Source organism: Garra rufa, chromosome 11, assembly GCF_049309525.1.
Source record: "Garra rufa chromosome 11, GarRuf1.0, whole genome shotgun sequence".
Classification (NCBI taxonomy): domain Eukaryota; kingdom Metazoa; phylum Chordata; class Actinopteri; order Cypriniformes; family Cyprinidae; genus Garra; species Garra rufa.
The window spans coordinates 36,364,096-36,384,946 of NC_133371.1; the positions used below are offsets into that span (position 1 = coordinate 36,364,096).

Sequence of the window (20,851 nt, forward strand, 5' to 3'; positions counted from 1 at the left end):
ATCTTTTCACACTGAGAACAACTTGAGGGACTCATATGCAACTATTACAGAAATTTCAAATGCAACTGATGCTCCAGAAGGAAAAAACATGGATTAAAAGCTGAAGTTTATTTGACGTTAGGGTAAATGTAACTTATTTTGTCCTCTAAGTAACTTGGAACTATCTTCTGTATCCTCTGAAGGGCAGTACTAAATGAAAAACATGATATTTAGGCAAAACAAGAAAAATGTACATATCTTCATTCTGTTTAAAAGTTTACACCCCTGGCTCTTAATGGATTGTTTTTTCTTCTGAAGCATCAGTAAGCATTTTGAACCGATAACCAATATTTTGAGCCGATATATATGTCTGATGTAAGAAAAAATGGCTTTTAAATGCTTTAAAATTATTTTATCGACCAATCTGTTTTTAAAAATGACAATACCGATATCCATAAAAATGCTTAATATCGGCTCGATAATCGGTTGACCCTTAGAAAATATGTGACCCTGGACCACAAAACCAGTCATAAGGTTAAATTTTTACAAAACTGAGATATATACATCATACGAAAGCTCAATAAATAAGCTTTCTATTGATGTATAGTTTGTTAGGATAGGACAATATTTGGCCGAGATACATCTATTTGAAAATCTGTAATCTGAGGGTGCAAAAAAATCAAAATACTGAGAAAATCACCTTTAAAGTTGTCTGAATTAAGTTCTTAACAATGCATATTACTAATCAAAAATTACATTTTGATAGGTTTACAGTAGGAATTTTACAAAAAATCTTAATGTAACATGATCTTTACTTAATTTCCTAATGATTTTTGACATAAAAGAAAAATCAATAATTTTGACCCATACAATGTATTTTTGGCTATTGCTACAAATATACCCCAGCGACTTAAGACTGGTTTTGTGGTCTAGGGTCACATATAACAATTAATTTACACCAAAATATTGCATTTTTATTTTTTGTCAAAATTGCATGAAAATGTAAATCATTTTAGTATACAGTAGTAATATATTTCTGTCAGAATTTCTTCACATTAAACTGAACTTTTATTTTGACGGTTTGTCGTGAAGATCTTTTTAGTGTGTATTTGATGGTACATTGTAAAAAGATTTCACCAGATTCAACTTAAAAGCATCTGCCTTAATATTTTAAGTTAAATCAGCTTAAAACTACAAGTCATTTAAAATTATTACACTAAAATTAAGTTGATTTAGCTTGTAAGTTGAAATGACTTAAGTTGATCTAACTTAAAATTTTAAGGCAGCTGCTAAACTTTTTACATTTTTAAGTTGAAACGGGTGAAAATGTTTTACAGTGTAGTTTTTTTTTCCAAATTAAACTATGAAAAGCTTTTGAAGTGACTCTGGAGTCTCTCAAGACATGAAGTTTGCATGGACCATCCTCATATATTGAGACGACAGACTCAAAACACTGTGAATAAGATTTGAAATGAATTGATGAAATGGCATTACTCATTCACACAGAGACATACACATGCGTATGACATTTTATCACAATCTCGATGTGATATTAATTATCGCCCAGCCCTGGGGGAGAAAAAATTCAGCTTTGCATTACAGGTATAAATGACATTTTAAAGTATAATAAAATAGAAAATAATAAAAGAATAATATTTCACAATATTAAATTGTTGTCTATATTTTTAATCAAACACAGCCTTGATAAGTAGAAAAGACTTAAAAAAAAAAACATTAAAAATCTTACTGATGCCAAGCTTTTGAACAGCAGATTATATAAAAGCCATTCTTTATTTGACAACAAAAAATAACAACCACAAAAAAAGCTTTTGCTAAACTTTTGACCTGAAATTAGAGAGAATGTATAATTGTATATTGTTCTATCGCTGTTTTTTTGCATGTGCTAAATGACAGGTGTTTATATTGATTTATTGCCCAGCTATGTCACTAAAGACCCGATGTTGGTGTTTAAGGGTTAATAGCGTCTGCCATGTTTCTTTCTTATAATTGAAAATCTGTTTGTTTTCAGGTGTGTCAGATCACGGCCCAGCCTCCAGTGCAGGCAGAACTCCTCCTGAGGTTCCAGCAGCTTCAATCCCGCCTGGCCACTCTAAAGATCGAGAATGAAGAGGTAAGGTGACCCAAGAGCCACCAGAAATGCTGCGTTTAAAATAGTCCAAAATGGCATTTGCAATCAGTTTTAATCAAATCCCTCACCTCCCTGCTGAAAAAACCAGCTAAAACCAGCCTAGGCTGGTTGGCTGGTATTAGCTGGTTTAAGCTGGTTTAAGCTGGAAGTAGCTGGTTTTAGCTGGTCTCCCAGCCTGGCCAGGCTGGAAAAATGGCCAAAACCCCTCTAAAACCAGCCTGGCGACCAGCTATGACCAGCTAAAACCAGGCTGGTTGACCAGCTAAAACCAGCCAACCAGCCTAGGCTGGTTTTAGCTGGTTTTTTCACCAGGGCTGTGCCATAACTTGTGTGCCCTTGAGCAAAAAAGACTTTCCCAGAAATTCACTTTTGCGAAATAACAGCTGCATCCGACATTCACCATTGCTGATGTGATTGTGCTCATTTCAGCTGACGTTGAAGTGCATAATTGAATTTGAAAATCTTGTTAATAAGTTAGCCAAGTCCAAGAATGCACATCCAGTATCTTCCTGTTGCATTAGAGCGAGACCGCTTTGCAACGGGTTTGCTTAATTAAGTTGGCAGGAGCTGATCGTAAAAGAGGCTTTGGGAGGACTTACAAGAAATAGTTTTTTTTTCCTCCCTGCAGAGTTTTCACTGTCCTCCAGATAACCTGAGTGACGCACAGAGACGCTTCTCTCAGTGACACCGTCTCCCTTTTCTTTCCTGCAGACTGTGCCTGTCTTTTTCACATTTTATTATCTTGCCCTCCTCCAAGGCTGCAACATTTGAATCAAACCTCAAGTCGAATGCCGCTTCCGGAGAAAAACCACTCGCTCAGGAAGATGGAGGAGTCTGGAATCGCTTTTTGGCTTTATCGTGTCTTATCTTAGATGAACGAGAGTCTTACATCTGCCCTCTTCTTCTCTTATCTCCTTCCTGTTATTTCTCATGCCGTGATTCTTTTTTCAGTTTTGACAGACAAAATTGCTATTTGGCACTCTGAATATGTGCAATTGTTGTTCCTGCACAGATTTAACATACTTTATTAATCTATATACTATATTTGATGCAGCATTAGAAATGGTCAGTCCTGTATGAAATGTGTTGCTTCAGGTACTGCTTTTGTTGTGTAGCTACAACTTTAGTTTCAGCTTCAGTCCTTAGACTTTTCCAACAAATAGCTGATAAATCTTCTGCCGTGAAGAACGATCGCTCAGCCCGCTGTCAGTGTTGTCGTGCAAGCTAAACGGTTCTGGAAAAATGGCAAGCTGACTGAAACGTTGAAGGTTGTAGTATAAATATCAGTCTCTGTAAAAAATGAAAGAGGCTCATGCAATATATATAAAAAAAACTTAAATTATTTTAAGATTATAGGGAGAGTGAATGCTGTTTGAAAACATTGCTGTTTGACTTCATGTTCAAATACAAAGAGAATTTTTTTTAATAGTATATTTTTGTATTATAGTAAAAGGAATAAGATTTTATTTAATGTTATGAAATTTTAACTTGTTAACTTTTTTAACTTTTAACTAATGTTAAAAATACTTTTTTTAGTAGTTTTTGTCCCATTTTTTCTTTATTGTGCTTATATTTGGTTATACTGTTATTGACCTAAATTTAAAAGAATATTGTAAATTATTGAAATTATTATTTTTTTAATGTAAACAAAAAACAAATTTATTTTATCCCCAGTATTTACATTGCCATTCAAGAGGTTGGGATCAGTACATTTTTTTTTAATGTTTTTTAAGTCTCTTATGCTCATCAAAATTGTATCCATTTAAAAATACAGAAATATTATTGCAATTTAAAATAACAGATTTCTATTTTAATATACTTTACAATATAATTTATTTCTGTGATGCAAAGCTGAATTTTCATCAGCTAATCCTCCAGTAAGAAAAGATAAACAAAAGTATTAATTTCTTTGAAAGAAAGAAAGAAAGAAAAAATACTAACCCCAAACTTTGAACAGTAGTGTATATTGTCACTAAATATTTATTTTTAAATGAATGCTGTTCTTTTAAATGTTTTATTCATCTAAGAATCAAGAAAAATTATCACAGGTTTCAAAAAATGAAAAATTATGCAGCACAAACATTGATAATAAATCAGCGTATTAGAATGATTTCTGAAGGATAGATCCTGAATTGATCCTGAATATTCAGTTTTGCTTTTATTTGAAAGAATATTAAAATAGAAAACCAGTATTTTAAATTGCAATAATATTTCACAATATTACAGTTTTCTTCTGTATTTTTTAAATAAAATAAAGCAACCTTGATGAGCAGAAATGCTTCTTTAAAACGCATTAAAAATTTTACTGATTTCAAACTTTTGAACAACCAAACATAACACAGAAAAAAACATTTATCACTCCTTAATATCATCTGATTGTATCTTGTACATTGCTCAGTCACTAGTACTTTGCATGTGCTAAATGACAGGTGTTTATATTGCTTGGACCACTGACCAGGCTGAAAGGAAGCGGAAGGATGTGAGGTCAGGGCACTTCCTGGTTTTTCCAGATGGCTTAAAGCATCTTTTGACATCAGACTCCAGGTCTGTCATGAACATGACACAGGATACCGATGCAGCTGTTTCCTAAAACCTTCACTGCATTCGATGACAAAAGAAATGACTCAGATGAATACATTATTATAGTATAACTGCCGTAAACCACTCAGCTTTGCCTCTTTCTCAAACACACCTTTGTCGGACACAAAGGAAGAATATGTCTGTCAGTTCAAGCTTCCTGTCTCATCCTTTTATTTTTCATCTGCAATTATCCAGCTGTCAGCTCTTCTTTTTTTCCATTCTTCTTCTCAAGCTCATAATTGAATAATGTAAATAGTGTTTGCTGTAGAGATTAGGGAGAGATTGCAGTTCTCAGAGGAGAATTGACAGTGTTATCTCTGACTTTCTGTCCCACTCCCTTTATTTTTGTCTCCCGCCCTCCTTGCCTTCTCCAATGGATATTCTGCTCACATCAGACACTAAAACCCCACTAAGGCACTGCGTAGTTCTCTATAGGAAGTGTCTGTTTGTTTTGCAGGAGATAAACCTCTGGGAGGCACATCAAACGCAGGGAGATCTGTGTCCTGCTCATGCTGCTGCGTAAAGCACTGATCGCCCTCTTTGTGCTAATGTTGATTGCCGCAGTGCTAACATGTGCCAAAATATCATCTTTGTTCAGTGCAATCTTACTACCCTGAGTAACTTGTTTGTCAGATCAAACAGTCAAAGGAATACTGATTTTAATGAAATTGATAAGCAAGTTTTTTTTTTTAATGTTTTGATTATTTTATAAGTAATTTATGGAAGACGTTTTATCCACTGAAATATTCACAATTGCATGATAAAAACTCGCAATTCTGACTTTTTTCTCAGAATTGTGATATAGACTTGCAATTCTGACAAATGAAGTCAGAATCGCGTGATATAGTCACAATTCTGAGAAAAAGGTCAGCTTTGCAAGACAGCTTTGCAAGACAGAATTGTCAGAGATAACTCACCATATAACTTTCCTTAACCATATAACTTTCCTTAACTTTTCCTTAACCTGACCACAGTTATCTCACAATTTTAAGAAAAAAGTCAAACTAGCATTTGTGAGAAAGAATTGAGTTTATATCTTGCAATTCTGAGTTTATATCTCGCAATTGCGAATTTACGTCTTATTCTCAAAAAGTCAGAATTGTGAGATATAAACTTGCAATTATGAGTTATAAAGTCAGAAGTGTGAGATATTAAGAACATTAGTATTTTTTACTTTGTATCTCAGTTCTGAGGAAAAAAGTCAGAATTACGAGATATAAACTGGCAATTTTGTGAGAAAAAAAAGGGATTGCACAAAAAATGTCAGAATTGCGAGATACAAACTCTCATTTGCGAGGACAAGAAGTCAGAATTGTAAAAAAAGACAGAATTGTGAGATACAAGAAAAGTTAGAATTGCGAGGAAAAGTTAGACTTGCGAGGAAAAAGTCAGAATTGTGAGATATAAAGAAAAAAAGAACATTGGTCTTTTTTCCCCTCAGAATTGAAGTTTATAACTATATCTCACAGTTCTGATAAAAAAAAGTCTTTAGAAATTTTGAACTGCAAGAAAAGTCAGAATTGTGAGATATAAACTCGCAGTTACACAAAAAAAGTCAGAATTGCGAGGTACAATATCGCATTTGCGAGGACAAGAAGTCAGAATTGGTGGAAAAAAAGGCAGAATTGTGAGAAAAGAGAATTGCAAAGTACAAAAAAGTCAGAATTGCAGGATATAAATTCAGAGAGAGAAGTCAGAATAGCGAGAAACTTTTCTCACAATTGTGAGAAAAAAAAAGACAGAATTGCAAGATACAACAAAAGTAAAAAAATCTGCAAGAGAAAAGGTCAGAATTGTGAGATTATACTTGCAATTGTGAGAAAATAAGAATAGCGAGATATAAACTCTCAATTGTGAGAATAAAGCCAGAATTGCGAGGTAAAAAAATAGCCAGAAGTGCAAGATATAACCTCACAATTGCGGGAAAATGTCAGAATTGCAAGATACCAAAAAAAATAAATAAATAATAAGACAGAATTGCGAGATACAAACTCATATTTGTGAGGGGGAAAAAGTTGGAATTTCAAGATACAAAAAAAAAAACTTGAATTGCAAGATATATACTCACAATTGCGTGGAAAAAAAGTCAGAATTGCGACATATAAACACAATTGCGAGGAAAAAAGTCAGAATTGCGAGATACAAAAAAAATCTGAATTGTGAGATAAACACGCAATTGCAGGAAAAAATATTAGAAATATGAGATAAAAAGATGCAATAACATTTTTTTATTTTTTTTATTCAATGGCGAAAACTCTCTTCCATAGTATTTCACACTATTTTAAAATATACACAAAATATAAACAGGGCTCAGCTAAGGTTTTTCTTTTATTATCTGAAGTCTAGTTTATATTTAGCATTCCTGTCTTTAATCACCTGTGGTTTAAAAGAAAAGCTGAAGAGCTCAGGCTTTTCAAGCAGCGTTAAAGATACTTATAAAAAATCCCTCTTATTTTCCACATCTTTACATTTGGACTGCTTTCATGTCCTTGAAACTGAGCTCTTCCCTTCCCCCCAGCACTCAGTTTACCTCTTTGTAACCTGTCTGCCTTTGTTATGGCACAACTGAGGTTGACTTTCCCAGTAAACCACATCCTACAAGACAGGTGCGGCTTGTCATCCATAAATGGCATGCCTTCTTCACCAAAACCAGACCACAGATAGTTTAACGTCAGGAGGCGGGTTTAAACTTGTGATCATCTCTCAGTGTTTCAGTCCCTACAATGGTCTGGTGAATCACAAGTGGAATGGTGACCTGGATCCATACTGTTTTAGGCGTGAGAGGATGGTTTCCATTGACTTGTATGTCATCCTCCATTGATGTGAAGGATGATTCAGCCTAAACATGACAATGAGAAATGAGCTCACTGTGATGAAAGTGCCGTGGTTTTTGTGCCGCGTGATGCACACTGTGGTTGTGTAACATGCTCTATATTTGTCTATATGTATGTTTTACTGAGTTCTGCAAGAAGATTGCAGTGTTTGTGCAAATAGAAAAAGCTCTGCTTACTTTCAAAACTGTGTGTACACGTGTGAGAAAGAGAGCATGTCAGCGTGAGAGAAATTTGCTCTTCCGTACTGCGCAGCTTCTTTCAGCAGGTCAACAAATGCTTCCACTGAGCGATTGCACCAGCTTTCAACATCTTTTCCCCATGTTTTTTCCCCCCCCAATCTTCTTGACTTTTCCTTTTTGCCATTTTATGTGGTTATAACTATTTTTAGTAATTATATGTTCAACGTTTTTTTATTAGTTACTGCACCAAATTTGACCTTCTTTTCTGCTCCTTTTCACCCTTTTATGTGGTTAAATTATTATGTTTTAATTAGATTAATATATACAGTTGAGGTCAAAAGTTTACACCCCCCTTTCAGAATCTGCAAAATGTAATTATTTGACCAAAATAATAGGGGTCACACAAAATGTGTGTTATTGTTTATTTAGTACTGACCTGAATAAGATATTTCACATAAAAGAAGTTTACATATAGTCCATAAGAGAAAATATAGTTGAATTTATAAAAATTAACCCCGTTCAAAAGTTTACATCCCTTTGATTCTTAATACTGTGTTGTTACCTGAATGATCCACAGAAAAAGTGTTTTTTGTTTAGTGATAGTTGTTCATGAGTCCCTTGTTTGTCCTGAACAGTTAAACTGCCCGCTGTTCTTCAGAAAAGTCCTTCAGGTCCCACAAATTCTTTGGTTTTCCAGCAGTTTTTGGATTTGAAGCCTTTCCAACAATGACTGTAAGATTTTGAGATCCATCTTTTCACACTGAGGACAACTGAGAGACTCATATGCAACTATTACAGAAGGTTCAAACACTCACTGATGCTCCAGAAAGAAACAATGCATTGAGAGTCGGGGGTAAAACTTTTGAACAGAATGGAGATGTGTACATTTTTCTCATTTTGCCTAAAAAACTTTTTTTTTTTCATTTAGTCCTGCCCTTCAGAGGCTACAAAAGATAGTTACATGTTCCCAGAAGACAAAATAAGTTAAATGTACCCTGATCTTCAAATTAGTGGGCTCCTAGTGCATGGTTTTTCCTTTTGGAGCATCAGTGAGCGTTTAAACCTTCTGTAATAGTTGCATTTGAGGGTACAGTTCAAGGTATTTAGAGTTGTATGATAATGTCGCATGTCTGACACTGGAAAGTTACAGAAGTAAATCCTCAAGGCCATCAAATGAATGATGGGCCCTTGGGTCATCTTCCACTCCCCTCGCTACAAATTGATTTCTTTGGTCTGGTGTCTTGCTCAAGGCCTGCTATTAGTCACAGAGCACATGTCAAGCAGGGACGGTCAGAGGATTATTTTCCTCCCTGTCTTTTATTAGGTGCTTAATGTGTTTTTCTAGCACTTTTGTTCCCCCTGTTATCGCTCTTGGACTGACACACATTTTTATTGATAGACATTGCAAGACTATTCTAGAATTCTCTTAGTTGTTAGTTTTTGATACATGACTGTGGCATTTTTACTAAAATTGTTGTTCTATTTCAGATCAAGAAGACCTCAGAGGCCACTCTCACTACTATCCAGGACATGGTGACCATTGAGGACTATGACGTGTCCGAATGTTTCCATCACAGCCGCTCCACTGAATCGGTCAAGTCCACCGTGTCGGAAACCTACCTCAGCAAGCCGAGCATTGCCAAGAGACGCGCCAACCAACAGGAGACGGAGCAGTTCTATTTTATGGTCAATTTGTGCTTCTTCAAAATTTCAAATGGATTCAGTCCCTTTATTTGAATAAATATGTTTCATAGTAACGTTATCAAATTTCACCTTTTAACAGGTGCATTATAAGAAATATTTGCCAAGATTGGGTGATTTGATGGATGGATAGATAGATTTTTATGTTATCAAGTTTAACTGTGCATTATAAGAAAGTCTTGCAGCAAATGACAAAAATAAATTTCATTTTACTTTTTAGATTTTAGGTAGGGTTTTTTTTTTTGTTTTGTTTTTTTTACATTTTTTATTGTATTTTTTTGTATTTGTATTTTAAGTATTATTTTATAAAATTTTTATATGGTTTAATTTTAATTAAATTAGTCAAGTTACCTTTAAACTAGTGCATTATAAGAAATAATTGCTAGATAGATGAAAAAAATGTTTAATTTTATTTTCTTTAAGGTTAATTTCATGTATTTTTATGTAATTTAATATTAATTTAATGAGTCACTTTATTTGAATATGTATAAATACTTATTTAAACAATAAATAGATTATGCATTGTGCATTATAAGAAAGTCTTAAAAAAATGACAAAAATGTTTATTTTGTTTTAAAATTTTTAATTTAATGTATTTTTTATTTAATTTTATATGGTTTAATTTTTATTAAATCAGTCATTTTACTTTTACACTGGTGCATTACAAGGAATATTTGCCTAGTTAGATGACAAAAATATGTAACGTTTTATTTTCTTTGAAGGTTAATTTCATGTATTTTTTAATTAAATTTTATATAATTTCATTTTAAATAAATAAGTCACTTCATTTAAATGTTTATAAATATTTAAATAATAAATAGATAAATATTTATAGATAATTATTTTTATTTAATTTATATAATTAAATTTTAATTAAACCTTTTTCCTTTTTGCCATTTTATGTGGTTATAACTATTTTTAGTAATTATATGTTCAACTTTTTTTTTAATTCATTCAGGGTTTTTTTTATTATTTACTGCACCAAATTTCACCTTCTTTTCTGCTCCTTTTCACCCTTTTATTTGGTTAAATTAGTATGTTTTAATTTGATTAATATATACAGTTGAGGTCAAAAGTTTACACCCCCCTTTCAGGATATGCAAAATGTAATTATTTTACCAAAATAATAGGGATCATACAAAATGTGTTATTGTTTATTTAGTACTGACCTGAATAAGATATTTCACATTAAAGTAAATAGTTGAATATATAAAATGACCCTGTTCAAAAGTTTACATCCCTTTGATTCTATAAATAAATTCTATAAATATGACCCAGATATAGATTTTTTTTAAATTAAATTTTATATGGTTTAATTTTTATTAAATCAGTCATTTTACTGATTTTATATAATTTATATAATTAAATTTTAATTAAACCAGTAATTTTATTTACATATTTTTCATAGGCATATAATCAGGTTTCACCCTCAAAACTGGTGCAATATAAGAAATATTTGTAAGTTAATTTGTAAGGTGCTGTGCTTTTAGTCCACCTGCTGTCAAATGTTTTTGGTCTCATGCTGGTCTCAATCATGTCTCTTCACAGAAGTTCCGCGAGTATCTGGAGGGCAGCAATCTCATCACAAAGCTTCAGGCAAAGCATGATCTACTGAAGAGGACCCTCGGTGATGGTATTGTTTGCTTTTCTTTGTTTCTTCCAACATAGGGTCAGCACTTTGAACTGAAAACGCACAATAATGAAGATACTTTATAGCATGTTTGAATTATAATCCTCTTGGCCGGTAGAAACCAGCAGGAAGCTGCTCCTGACACACTAGTGGGTGGTGCACCCTCATATTAACCTCATATTAATTAACTGTGATAGTATAGAGGATTATAATTCCCGCATCATGTATAAATCTGCTCATCATGTTGCCTCTTCATGTTTTGGAGCCTGGGGCATTTCAGTTTTGTGTTGTGAACACTGCAGACTCTGCTGTCAGGGGCCGCTGAGTGAACGCTGCGTGGGTGGGATCAACAAAGCTGTCAGGAACCATGTTCCCCGGTCTAAAATCTACCGTGTCTGTTTTTGAAAGATTGTAGGCAGTAGTCTGCCTGCTGCATACTGACACTTCGATGGAATATTTTTATAGCTAAACGAGTACTTGTAGCTCAAACGTAAGAAAAAAAACTGAATTTCTCTTCAAAAAGCACCAATGTCCTAAAGGTGTATGAGTGGATGTCCAGTTCCAGACAGATGGCTGGCTGCATGTGCTTTACTGAGCACAACGAAAGCCTCCCCTGGGCCTCTGAAGACCTGTGTTCTCATATTCTCTCCCTCTCTCTCTCACTCTCTTTCTCACAATCTGTCTCTCACGCAGGTTACCGGCCTGAGTATGCAACCACAAGGTAAAAAAAAAAAAAAGTTCTCTGCCCTATTCAATTTGTCTTGTTTGGTGTTTTCAGCAGTACATGAAGTGTCAGATATAATATTAGATTATGTTAAACATTCAGTTATCTATCTATCTATCTATCTATCTATCTATCTATCTATCTATCTATCTATCTATCTATCTATCTATCTATCTATCTATCTATCTATCTATCTATCTATCTATCTATCTATCTATCTATCTATCTATCTATCTATCTATCTATCTATCTATCTATCATCTGTCATTCTGTCTATTTGTCTATTTGTCTGTCTGTCTGTCTGTCTGTCTGTCTGTCTGTCTGTCTGTCTGTCTAGCTATTTGTCTGTCTAGCTATTTGTCTGTCTAGCTATTTGTCTGTCTGTCTGTCTGTCTGTCTGTCTGTCTGTCTAGCTGTCTAGCTATTTATCTGGCTGTCTATATGTGTATGTCTGTCTATTTATCTCTCTCTCTCTCTCTGTGTGTGTGTGTGTGTGTGTGTGTGTGTGTGTGTGTGTGTGTGTGTGTGTGTGTGTGTGTGTGTCTGTCTGTCTGTCTGTCTGTCTGTCTGTCTGTCTAGCTATTTGTCTGTCTGTCTATCTATTATCTGTCTATCTGTGTCTGTCTTTCTAGCTATTTGTCTGTCTGTCGGTCTATCCATTTATCTGTCTGTCTGTCTATCTATTTATCTGTCTGTCTGTCTGTCTGTCTGTCTGTCTGTCTGTCTGTCTGTCTGTCTGTCTATCTCTGTCTGTCTAGCTATTTGTCTGTCTGTCTATCTATTTATCTGTCTATCTGTGTCTGTCTTTCTAGCTATTTGTCTGTCTGTCGGTCTATCCATTTATCTGTCTGTCTATCTATTTATCTGTCTGTCTGTCTGTTTGTCTATCTATTTATCTGTCTGTCTATCTCTGTCTGTCTGTCTATCTATTTATCTGTCTGTCTGTCTCTTTCTATCATTCTAGTCATCATTCTTTAGTTCTAACACTCTTTCTATCATTCTAGTCATCATTCTTTAGCTCTATCACTCTTTCTATTATTCTAGTCATCATTATTTAGTTCTATCACTCTATTATTCTAGTCATCATGCTTTAGTTCTGTCACTCTTTCTATCATTCTAGTCATCATTCTTTAGTTCTATCACTCTTTCTATCATTCTAGTCATCATTCTTTAGTTTTATCACTCTTTCTATTATTCTAGCCATCATTCTTTAGTTCTATCACTCTTTCTTTCATTTGTTATATCGTTCTAGAATTGATTCCTCATTCTATCATTTATTTATCATTCTGTCATTTATCGTATTTATCATTCTATCTATCAGTTGTTCTGCCATTATCTTTTGTTCTATCCATTTTTCTGCCCATCGTTACATCTATCAGTCTTTCTGTTGTTCATTCTGTCAGTCAATCTGTCATGCTATCATTCTGTTTGTTGTATCATTCAATCTCTTTTTCTGTGTCTACCAACAGTTCTCTCTATCTCTCATTTTTATATTGCTCTAGCAATCGTTCTTTCATTCTTTCACTCTATCTACTATCTCAGTCTTTCTGTCTGTCTTTCTATTTGCAGTTCTGTTTGTCATACTATCAGTTTGTCTGTCAATATATAATTCTGTGTCTATTTTATGTCGTTTTTCTATCAGTCTTTTTATCTTTCTGTTCTTTCAGTCTGTCTGTCGCTCTCTGTATCTGTTGTTCCATCTTTCAGTCTTTCTGTTGTTCATTCTTTCAGTCAATCTTTCATTCTATCATTCTGTTTGTTGTATAATTCTGTCTTATTTTCTGTCTATGTACCATTCTCTCCATCTCTCATTGTGCTATTCTATCAGTCTGTCTGCCATCATATTGTTCTATCTATCAGTTGTTTTGTCATTCTGTCTGTCTGTCTGTCATTCTATTGTTCTATTTTTGTTCTGTCATTCTGTTTATCAGACATTAGATTTATGGTTCTGTCTATCATCCTGTATTTATAGATTTCCCTTAATAGAAAGCACTTGTGAGAGAATAGAACTGAAAATTAAAAAGATAAGAGTACATAGAGAAATAAGATCCAAACAGTAGACCAGATGCTTATGACTGCTTAATTCAACATATCCATGCAGCAATATTTCCCAGGGTTCTTCTCTACAATGCTTTGCACTACTAGTGCTCTCTCACCAAGAAATCCTACAGGGCATTTTTTGAATGTGTAAGGGCCAGATTTACTGCATTCTATATTGAACTCAGATTTTTTGGGTATAACCCCATGTGATCTTCTCTTTAAAACACCAGCTGCCTAAGCCAAGCCAAGAGATTTCGTGCTTGGACATCTCTCGCACTCCCACCGCCTGCTGTTCCCAGCAGACCTGCCATTTCCATGGCCTTTGATGTGCGGTGGAAGTGAAGTTTATGAACAGGACATTGCCGTGTGCAGATCACTGAACTAGGCACAATGGGAGCTTACCGCTTTCCCCAAATAACCTGAAATCACATGTCTTCATTTTGTCTCTTAAACAAAATAGTTCGATACACTGTACAGTATGTGTGAGAGATGAACTCATTAGTGGTGCTTTCTAAAGCTTACAACACATTCAAGATTAAAAGTGTAAACATCTCTTTATAGGCCTCCCAGTCTTCCTCCTAAACCGTTTGGCACACAGAGGCCCAGGCCACGCTCTGTATTTAACGTTAAGCTGTTTAATGGCAATTTGGAGTCATTTGTTAAGGTACTTAGAGCTTTGGGTGCCGTACTACCTGCACTGAATAACGCCGCTTGAAGCCATAACGATCCATGGCTACTTGCTTCTACTCGACTGATCATTATGGCTGGGGAAGGTTTTTAAAACTTTGTGTGGGTGTGTGTGTAGACATAAAGTGAGATGACGGAGATAAAGTGATGCCTCAGGGCAGCGTAAAAGCTTCTTAAAAGGATAGTTCACCTAAAAAATATAAAAATCTCTCTTGTGTAGTTCCGAACCTGAATTCTTCTCTTCTGTGGAACACAACAGAATGTTTTTGAATTTTCACTCAGCTCTTTTCCATACAATGAAAGTGAAAACTTAAGACAGGGGTTGTGAAAAGTGCCTCAAAATTTGATTTGATGGCTTTGTGTGAGTAACAGAATGAAATTTAAGTTTAAACTGGGCAGATCACACAGTTATGAGACATTTTCAGCATATCATGACTTAAATTTCTATCTGTTGCGTACATCGAACTGTTGTATGACTTTAGCTGTCCTGAAATAAATAGCAGAAGTCATGTTAACCACTTTTATGGTGCTTTTTTGGTCCTATTTGGAGTTCATAACCATCTAATTATATTCACATTCGTTGTATAAGAAAAGAGTGACTTGTATTTGTTTATTTTTGGGTGTTCAATGGAGTTAAGAAAGTCTAAAAAATTTGGAACAACATAAGGGAGAGTAAATGATGACAGATTTTTTTTTTGGTGAACTAACCTTGTTTATTACAGTTGAGGTCAAAAGTTTACATATACCTTGCAGAATTTGCAATGTTAATTATTTTACCAAAATAAGAGGGATCATACAAAGTACATGCTATTTTTTGACCTGAATAAGAAATTTCACACAAAATACATTTTCATATAGTCCACAAGAAAAATTTGCCTTTCCAGCAACGACTGTATGATCTTTTCACACTGAGGGACTCATATGCAACTATTACAAAAGGTTCAAATGCTCGCTGATGCTCCAGAAGGAAAAACTATGCATTAAGAGCAGATCTTGTGGACTATATGTAAACATCTTCTATATGAAATATCTTATTCAAGTCAGTACTAAATAAAAAAAAAAACATGCATTTTGTACGATCCCTCTTATTTTGATAAAATAATTAACATTTTGCAGATACTGCAAACTTTTGACCTCAACTCTCTTATTTAAGTTCAGATGCAAAACTTGTGTCAGCACACCCCCTCTTTTTCTCTCTGAGGCTGGAGCTAATAATGGTGCCATTGGAAGACTAATAATGATTTTGTAGGCTGTTGTTGGTGGCTTGTAGTGCTGGGACTGAATAACCTGGGGATCGCCTCTTTCTCTCTTTATTTCTGCTCTCTCACTCTCTGGCTCTCTGTCCTCTTGTTCTGCTGTCCTTCTCTCATAGTCGTGGACGACGGAACTCACACACAAGACACCAGGTACAGAAACAGTCGGCTTGTCCTGATTAGCTCATTGCTGCATGTCTATCTAAGCTTCCATCACCTTTGCTTAATCCTAAGAAAGTGTGAACCATGTGCAATGGTGTCTGATTGTCTGAGACTGCATGGATTATGAGATTTCTATTTAAAAATGCAAATAAAAGGAAAACAATAAAAGGAAATATTTATAAATTTTTCCTTTTTCTGTGTAACTTTCAAATTGGCATGCTAACAAATGATCAATATGTGAAATAGAAGCATTTACACAAGTGGTCTCAGACTTTTGGACCTCACAGTATATGTGTCCTTGTGCTTGACAAGAGTTCATCCTTTTTGGCTTTAGTGACCCTAATGCACACAATAATGATTTTTTGAATTTATTTACAATTAATAAGAATAATTTAAAGGATTAGTTCACTCCAAAATTAAATGTTCCTGATAACTCACTCACCCCTATGTCTTCCAAGATGTTCATGTCTTTCTTTCTTCAGTCAAAAAGAAATTAAGATTTTTGAGGGAAACATTCCAGGATTTCTCCATATAGTGGACTTCAATGGGGATCAGTGGGTTGAAGGTTTGCAGATTGCAGTTTAAATGCAGATTCAAAGGGCTCCACACGATCCCATCTGAGGAATAAGGGTCTTATCAAACAAAACGATATGCCATTTTCTCAAAAAATTAAAAATGTATGTTTTCTAACCCCCCAAAAAAACTTGTTTTACACTAGCTTGACGCATTATGTAGTTACGTTGGAAAGATCACGCACCCAGTGTTTACGAAGCAAACATGCAAAGAAAGTCAAACGCGATTACAAAACTTTACTTTTTTTTTTTTTTAGAAAATGACCAAATGTTTCACTAAGACCCTTATTCTTCAGCTGGGATCGTGTAGAGCCCTTTTATGTAAGCTGCCTTGAAAGAGCAATTTGGACCTTTAACCCGTTGATCCCCATTGAAGTCCACTATAAGGAGAAAAATCCTGGAATGTTTTCCTCAAAAACCTTAATTTCTTTTCGACTTAAGAAAGAAAGGCATGAACATCTTGGATGACATGGGAGTGAGTAAATTAGTAGCAAATTTTAATTCAGGAGTAAATACAGGTAAAGTACAGACATAGTTTTCCAGCATTCCTGTTCGTTTCCATCTATGTTTCAATTATGATTTATGAATTTGTATCAGTATTAATAATTAAACATGTTCGCCGCAGTACATTTTGTATTCACCATATTGCACTGATCATAGCTGGGAAATGTAGCGCCTGTGAGGTCTGCTGCCTCTGTTCCTGGCACTCTCACAGTGTACAGACTTGGCACATTCCCTGGGTTAAAAGCAGATAACATTATTTTTAAAAGCTTGTAAGATAGAGCGCTGCCAAGCTCTGAACAAACAGCTCCAACCCCACACAACAGGCAGCCCGACCGCCACGATCACATAGCGGGATTCACTAAAGCATTTCAGTTTTTCCACTGGTGGCATATATTCCATTAATGTTCAAGAACCATGTTAGCACGCAGATCTAAGTTGTCATTTCATTTCCTGTCTGAGACAGGATAAGGCACAAAATCTTAGGTGTGCACTTAAAAAAAGGGTCTGTAAAGCTCAAGAAGGATTATCTTCTCATCTCCGACATGAATGATACATGGCTTGTGGGATATTTTTAGTTGATTTAGAGGTAGACTGATTGTTTAGCCCACATACTGATTTAATGCCAATGTTTGTTTTGTTTTAAGGACTCTGGACAAGCAATACCAAGAGTTGTTGAGAGTTGTATTCGATTTATCAACCTCTATGGTAAGTTACAGTTGAAGTTAAAAGTTTACATACACCTTGCAGAATCTGCAAAATGTTAATTAATTTACCAAAATAAGAGGGATCATACAAAATGCATGTTATTTTTTATTAAGTAGTGACCTGAATAAAATATTTCTCATAAAAGATATAGTCCACAAGAAAAAATAATAGTTGAATTTATAAAAATAATCCTGTTGAAAAGTTTACATACACTAGATTCTTAATACCGTTTTGTTACCTGAATGATCCACAGCTGTGCTTTTATTGTTTAGTGATAGTTGTTTATGAGACTCTTGTTTGTCCTGAACAGTTAAACTGCCCGCTGTTCTTCAGAAAATTCCTTCAGGTCCCACAAATTCATTTTTGTGTATTTGAACTCTTTCTAACAATGACTGAATGAATTTGAGATCCATCTTTTCACACTGAGGACAACTGAGGGACTCATATGCAACTATTACAGAAGGTTCAAACGCTCACTGATGGTCCAGAAAGAAAACACAACAAAAAAAAAGTTCAAAGGGGTGAAAACCTTTGAACAGAATGAAGATGTGTAAATTTTTCTTATTTTGCCTAAATATCATATTTTTTCCATTTAGTACTGCCCTTCAGAAGCTACAGAAGATACTTGTTTCCCAGAAGACAAAATAAGTTCATTTTACCCTGATCTTCAGATTCAAAAAGTTTTCACCCCCGCCTCTTTTAATGCATTGTGTTTCCTTCTGAAGCATCAGTGAGTGTTTGAGCCTTCTGTAATAGTTGCATATGAGTCCCTCAGTTGTCCTCAGTGTGAAGAGATGGATCTCAAAATCATTCAGTCATTGTTGGAAAGAATTCAAATACACAAAAATGCTGAAAAACCAAAGAATTTGTGGGACCTAAAGGATTTTTCTGAAGAACAGCAGGCAGTTTAACTGTTCAGGACAAACAAGGTACTCATAAGCAACCATCACTAAACAAAAAACACAGCTGTGGATAATTCAGATAACAACACAGTAAAAAAAATCAAGCGTATGTAAACTTTTGAACGGGATCATAATTAAAATTCAACTATTTTTTTCCTTTTGTGGACTATATGTAAACATCTTTTATGTAAAATACCTTATTCAGGTCAGAACTAAATAAAAAATAACATGCATTTTGTATGATCCCTTTTATTTTGGTAACTCAAACCATTAAAATACCCATAATTCCTTAAAAACAGCACACAATTCTTTCTGACCCAAAAAGCCTGAAGGTGAAGTCTTTGAACTTGTCTAATCCAATTGCACCATCTTCTGAAGTTTGGGACTGACTGGCACCCCTTCCCATCCCAGTGTAGGCCATGCACAGACTTGTTTTACATCCATTTAAAGTTTAGTGTTTTTAAATGTCAATGTTAGAGGATGTTCAATCCAAAGTCGGTTTTATCATATGCCTGTATAAACTATGTGAATGCGGTAGATCCTGTGAGTCTATTGTACTGTAAGCTCTCAAAGTTGTCTGTGTGTGGCCGTCTTACTGGAACTATAGAGAAGTTTTAATTAATCTTTTCTGACCCTCAGCCAAGCTTTCCATTAAAAGCTAATCCGGACTGACGGATGTTTTTGTACAAGTTGATTGCAGTCTCTCTCCTTCATTCATTATCTTTAATTAGAAAAAGAGAACTTTTTCGCAAGCACAGGGCTTAGCTTTTGAGGTTGGGATTTGAATGTGTTTACTATGGGCCGGCCTTTATTTCCAGTGGATTTAAATGGACTCTGGAAGATGTCTTATTTAAGCAGTTATTTCACAGTTTTGCACTCTTTTTTTTTTAGGCCTTCAGCATCAAGGCATATTCAGAGTGTCTGGATCTCAAGTTGAAGTCAATGATATCAAGAACTCCTTTGAGAGAGGTATGTGTGTGTGTGTGTGTGTGTGTGTGTGTGTGTGTGTGTGTGTGTGTGTGTGTGTGTGTGTGTGTGTGTGTGTGTGTGTGTGTGTGTGTGTGTGTGTGTGTGTGTGTGTGTGTGTGTGTGTGTGTGTGTGTGTGTGTTTTAAAGTGGTAACAGAGTTTCTGAAATAGCTCTGAAAGTGCAGTCTCAGCTGAATAATAATGAATCTCTTATGTTTTCAATGAGTCATATGAGCCATAAACCTAAATTCACATGATTTAAGGACACTTCCTTCCTTGGAAAAACATCTACAGGGAATGTTTTGACATTTTTCTTTTTATTTATATAGATCCACATCAGTCAAGATAAGCCAGAATAATTTGAACATTTATGTACATATACTTTAAATATAAATATTTTGTTCAGTCTGACACATTATGTCTCTTAGGTAACGATCCCCTGACAGACGAAGAGAATAACCATGATATGAACTCTGTTGCGGAGTATTGAAACTCTACTTTCGAGGTTTGGAGAACCCTCTGTTTCCAAAGGAAAGATTCAATGATCTCATCTCCTGTGTCAGTAAGTGCTTCATTTTTTTGCTTGCTATTGACCTGCAGCTGTAAATCTGTCGTTGATTCTCAGTGTGAATTAACAGTGCTTTGAACTGTTATCATGCGCTTTCACATAAAGAGATCTCAGTCATTTGCCCCCAACTGTGGGACAGTGACTTTCTTTACTGTATGACAAGACGTCCAGTGCCTCAGGCTAACACTTAACAGCCTTACGCACACTCCATTACAGCACAGTGTGTGTTCCAGAGCGGCATGACACATTGGGGCTTCAGCTGGTCCTTCAACTGGCATGAATGCAACTTTGTGTGAGTTTGAAAGAGTTCAGAAAGCGTGCTTTATCATGATCATAGATGACGCTACACCGCACTGAATGAATGAATGCGGTATGACACCATGATGCTTAGTGGTTTCTGTTTAGTTAATGGGATATTTGTGATCCAAAGCTCGGATCAAGGATACGAGTTACGGGGGAGTGGGGTAAGCTGTGCCACTTTTGATGCCAAGTTGTCCTCTAATCAAATAACAATACCACAAACTATATTTTTCCAAGAAACTATTTGAAAATCTGGAATCTAAGGGTGCAAAAAAAATTAAATATTGAGAAAATCACCTTTAAAGTTGTCTCAAATTAAGTTCTTAGCATAGTACTAATCAAAAATTAAGTTTTGATATATTTACAGTAGGAAATTTACAAAATATCTTGATGAAACATGATCCTAATATTCCA

General features: G+C 34.9%; 1 protein-coding gene across 1 annotated transcript in view; it reads left to right on the forward strand.

Annotated features, from left to right (window-relative positions):
• The window catches only part of srgap1a (SLIT-ROBO Rho GTPase activating protein 1a), a 133,364-nt gene that overhangs the window by 76,138 nt on the left and 36,375 nt on the right, over window positions 1–20,851 (forward strand). Inside the window, 9 exon segments of the mRNA XM_073850198.1 lie at window positions 2,009–2,110; window positions 9,210–9,407; window positions 10,971–11,055; window positions 11,746–11,773; window positions 14,378–14,480; window positions 17,639–17,699; window positions 19,493–19,570; window positions 19,998–20,045; window positions 20,048–20,131. Of these exon segments, the coding sequence (XP_073706299.1) occupies window positions 2,009–2,110; window positions 9,210–9,407; window positions 10,971–11,055; window positions 11,746–11,773; window positions 14,378–14,480; window positions 17,639–17,699; window positions 19,493–19,570; window positions 19,998–20,045; window positions 20,048–20,131 (787 nt within the window).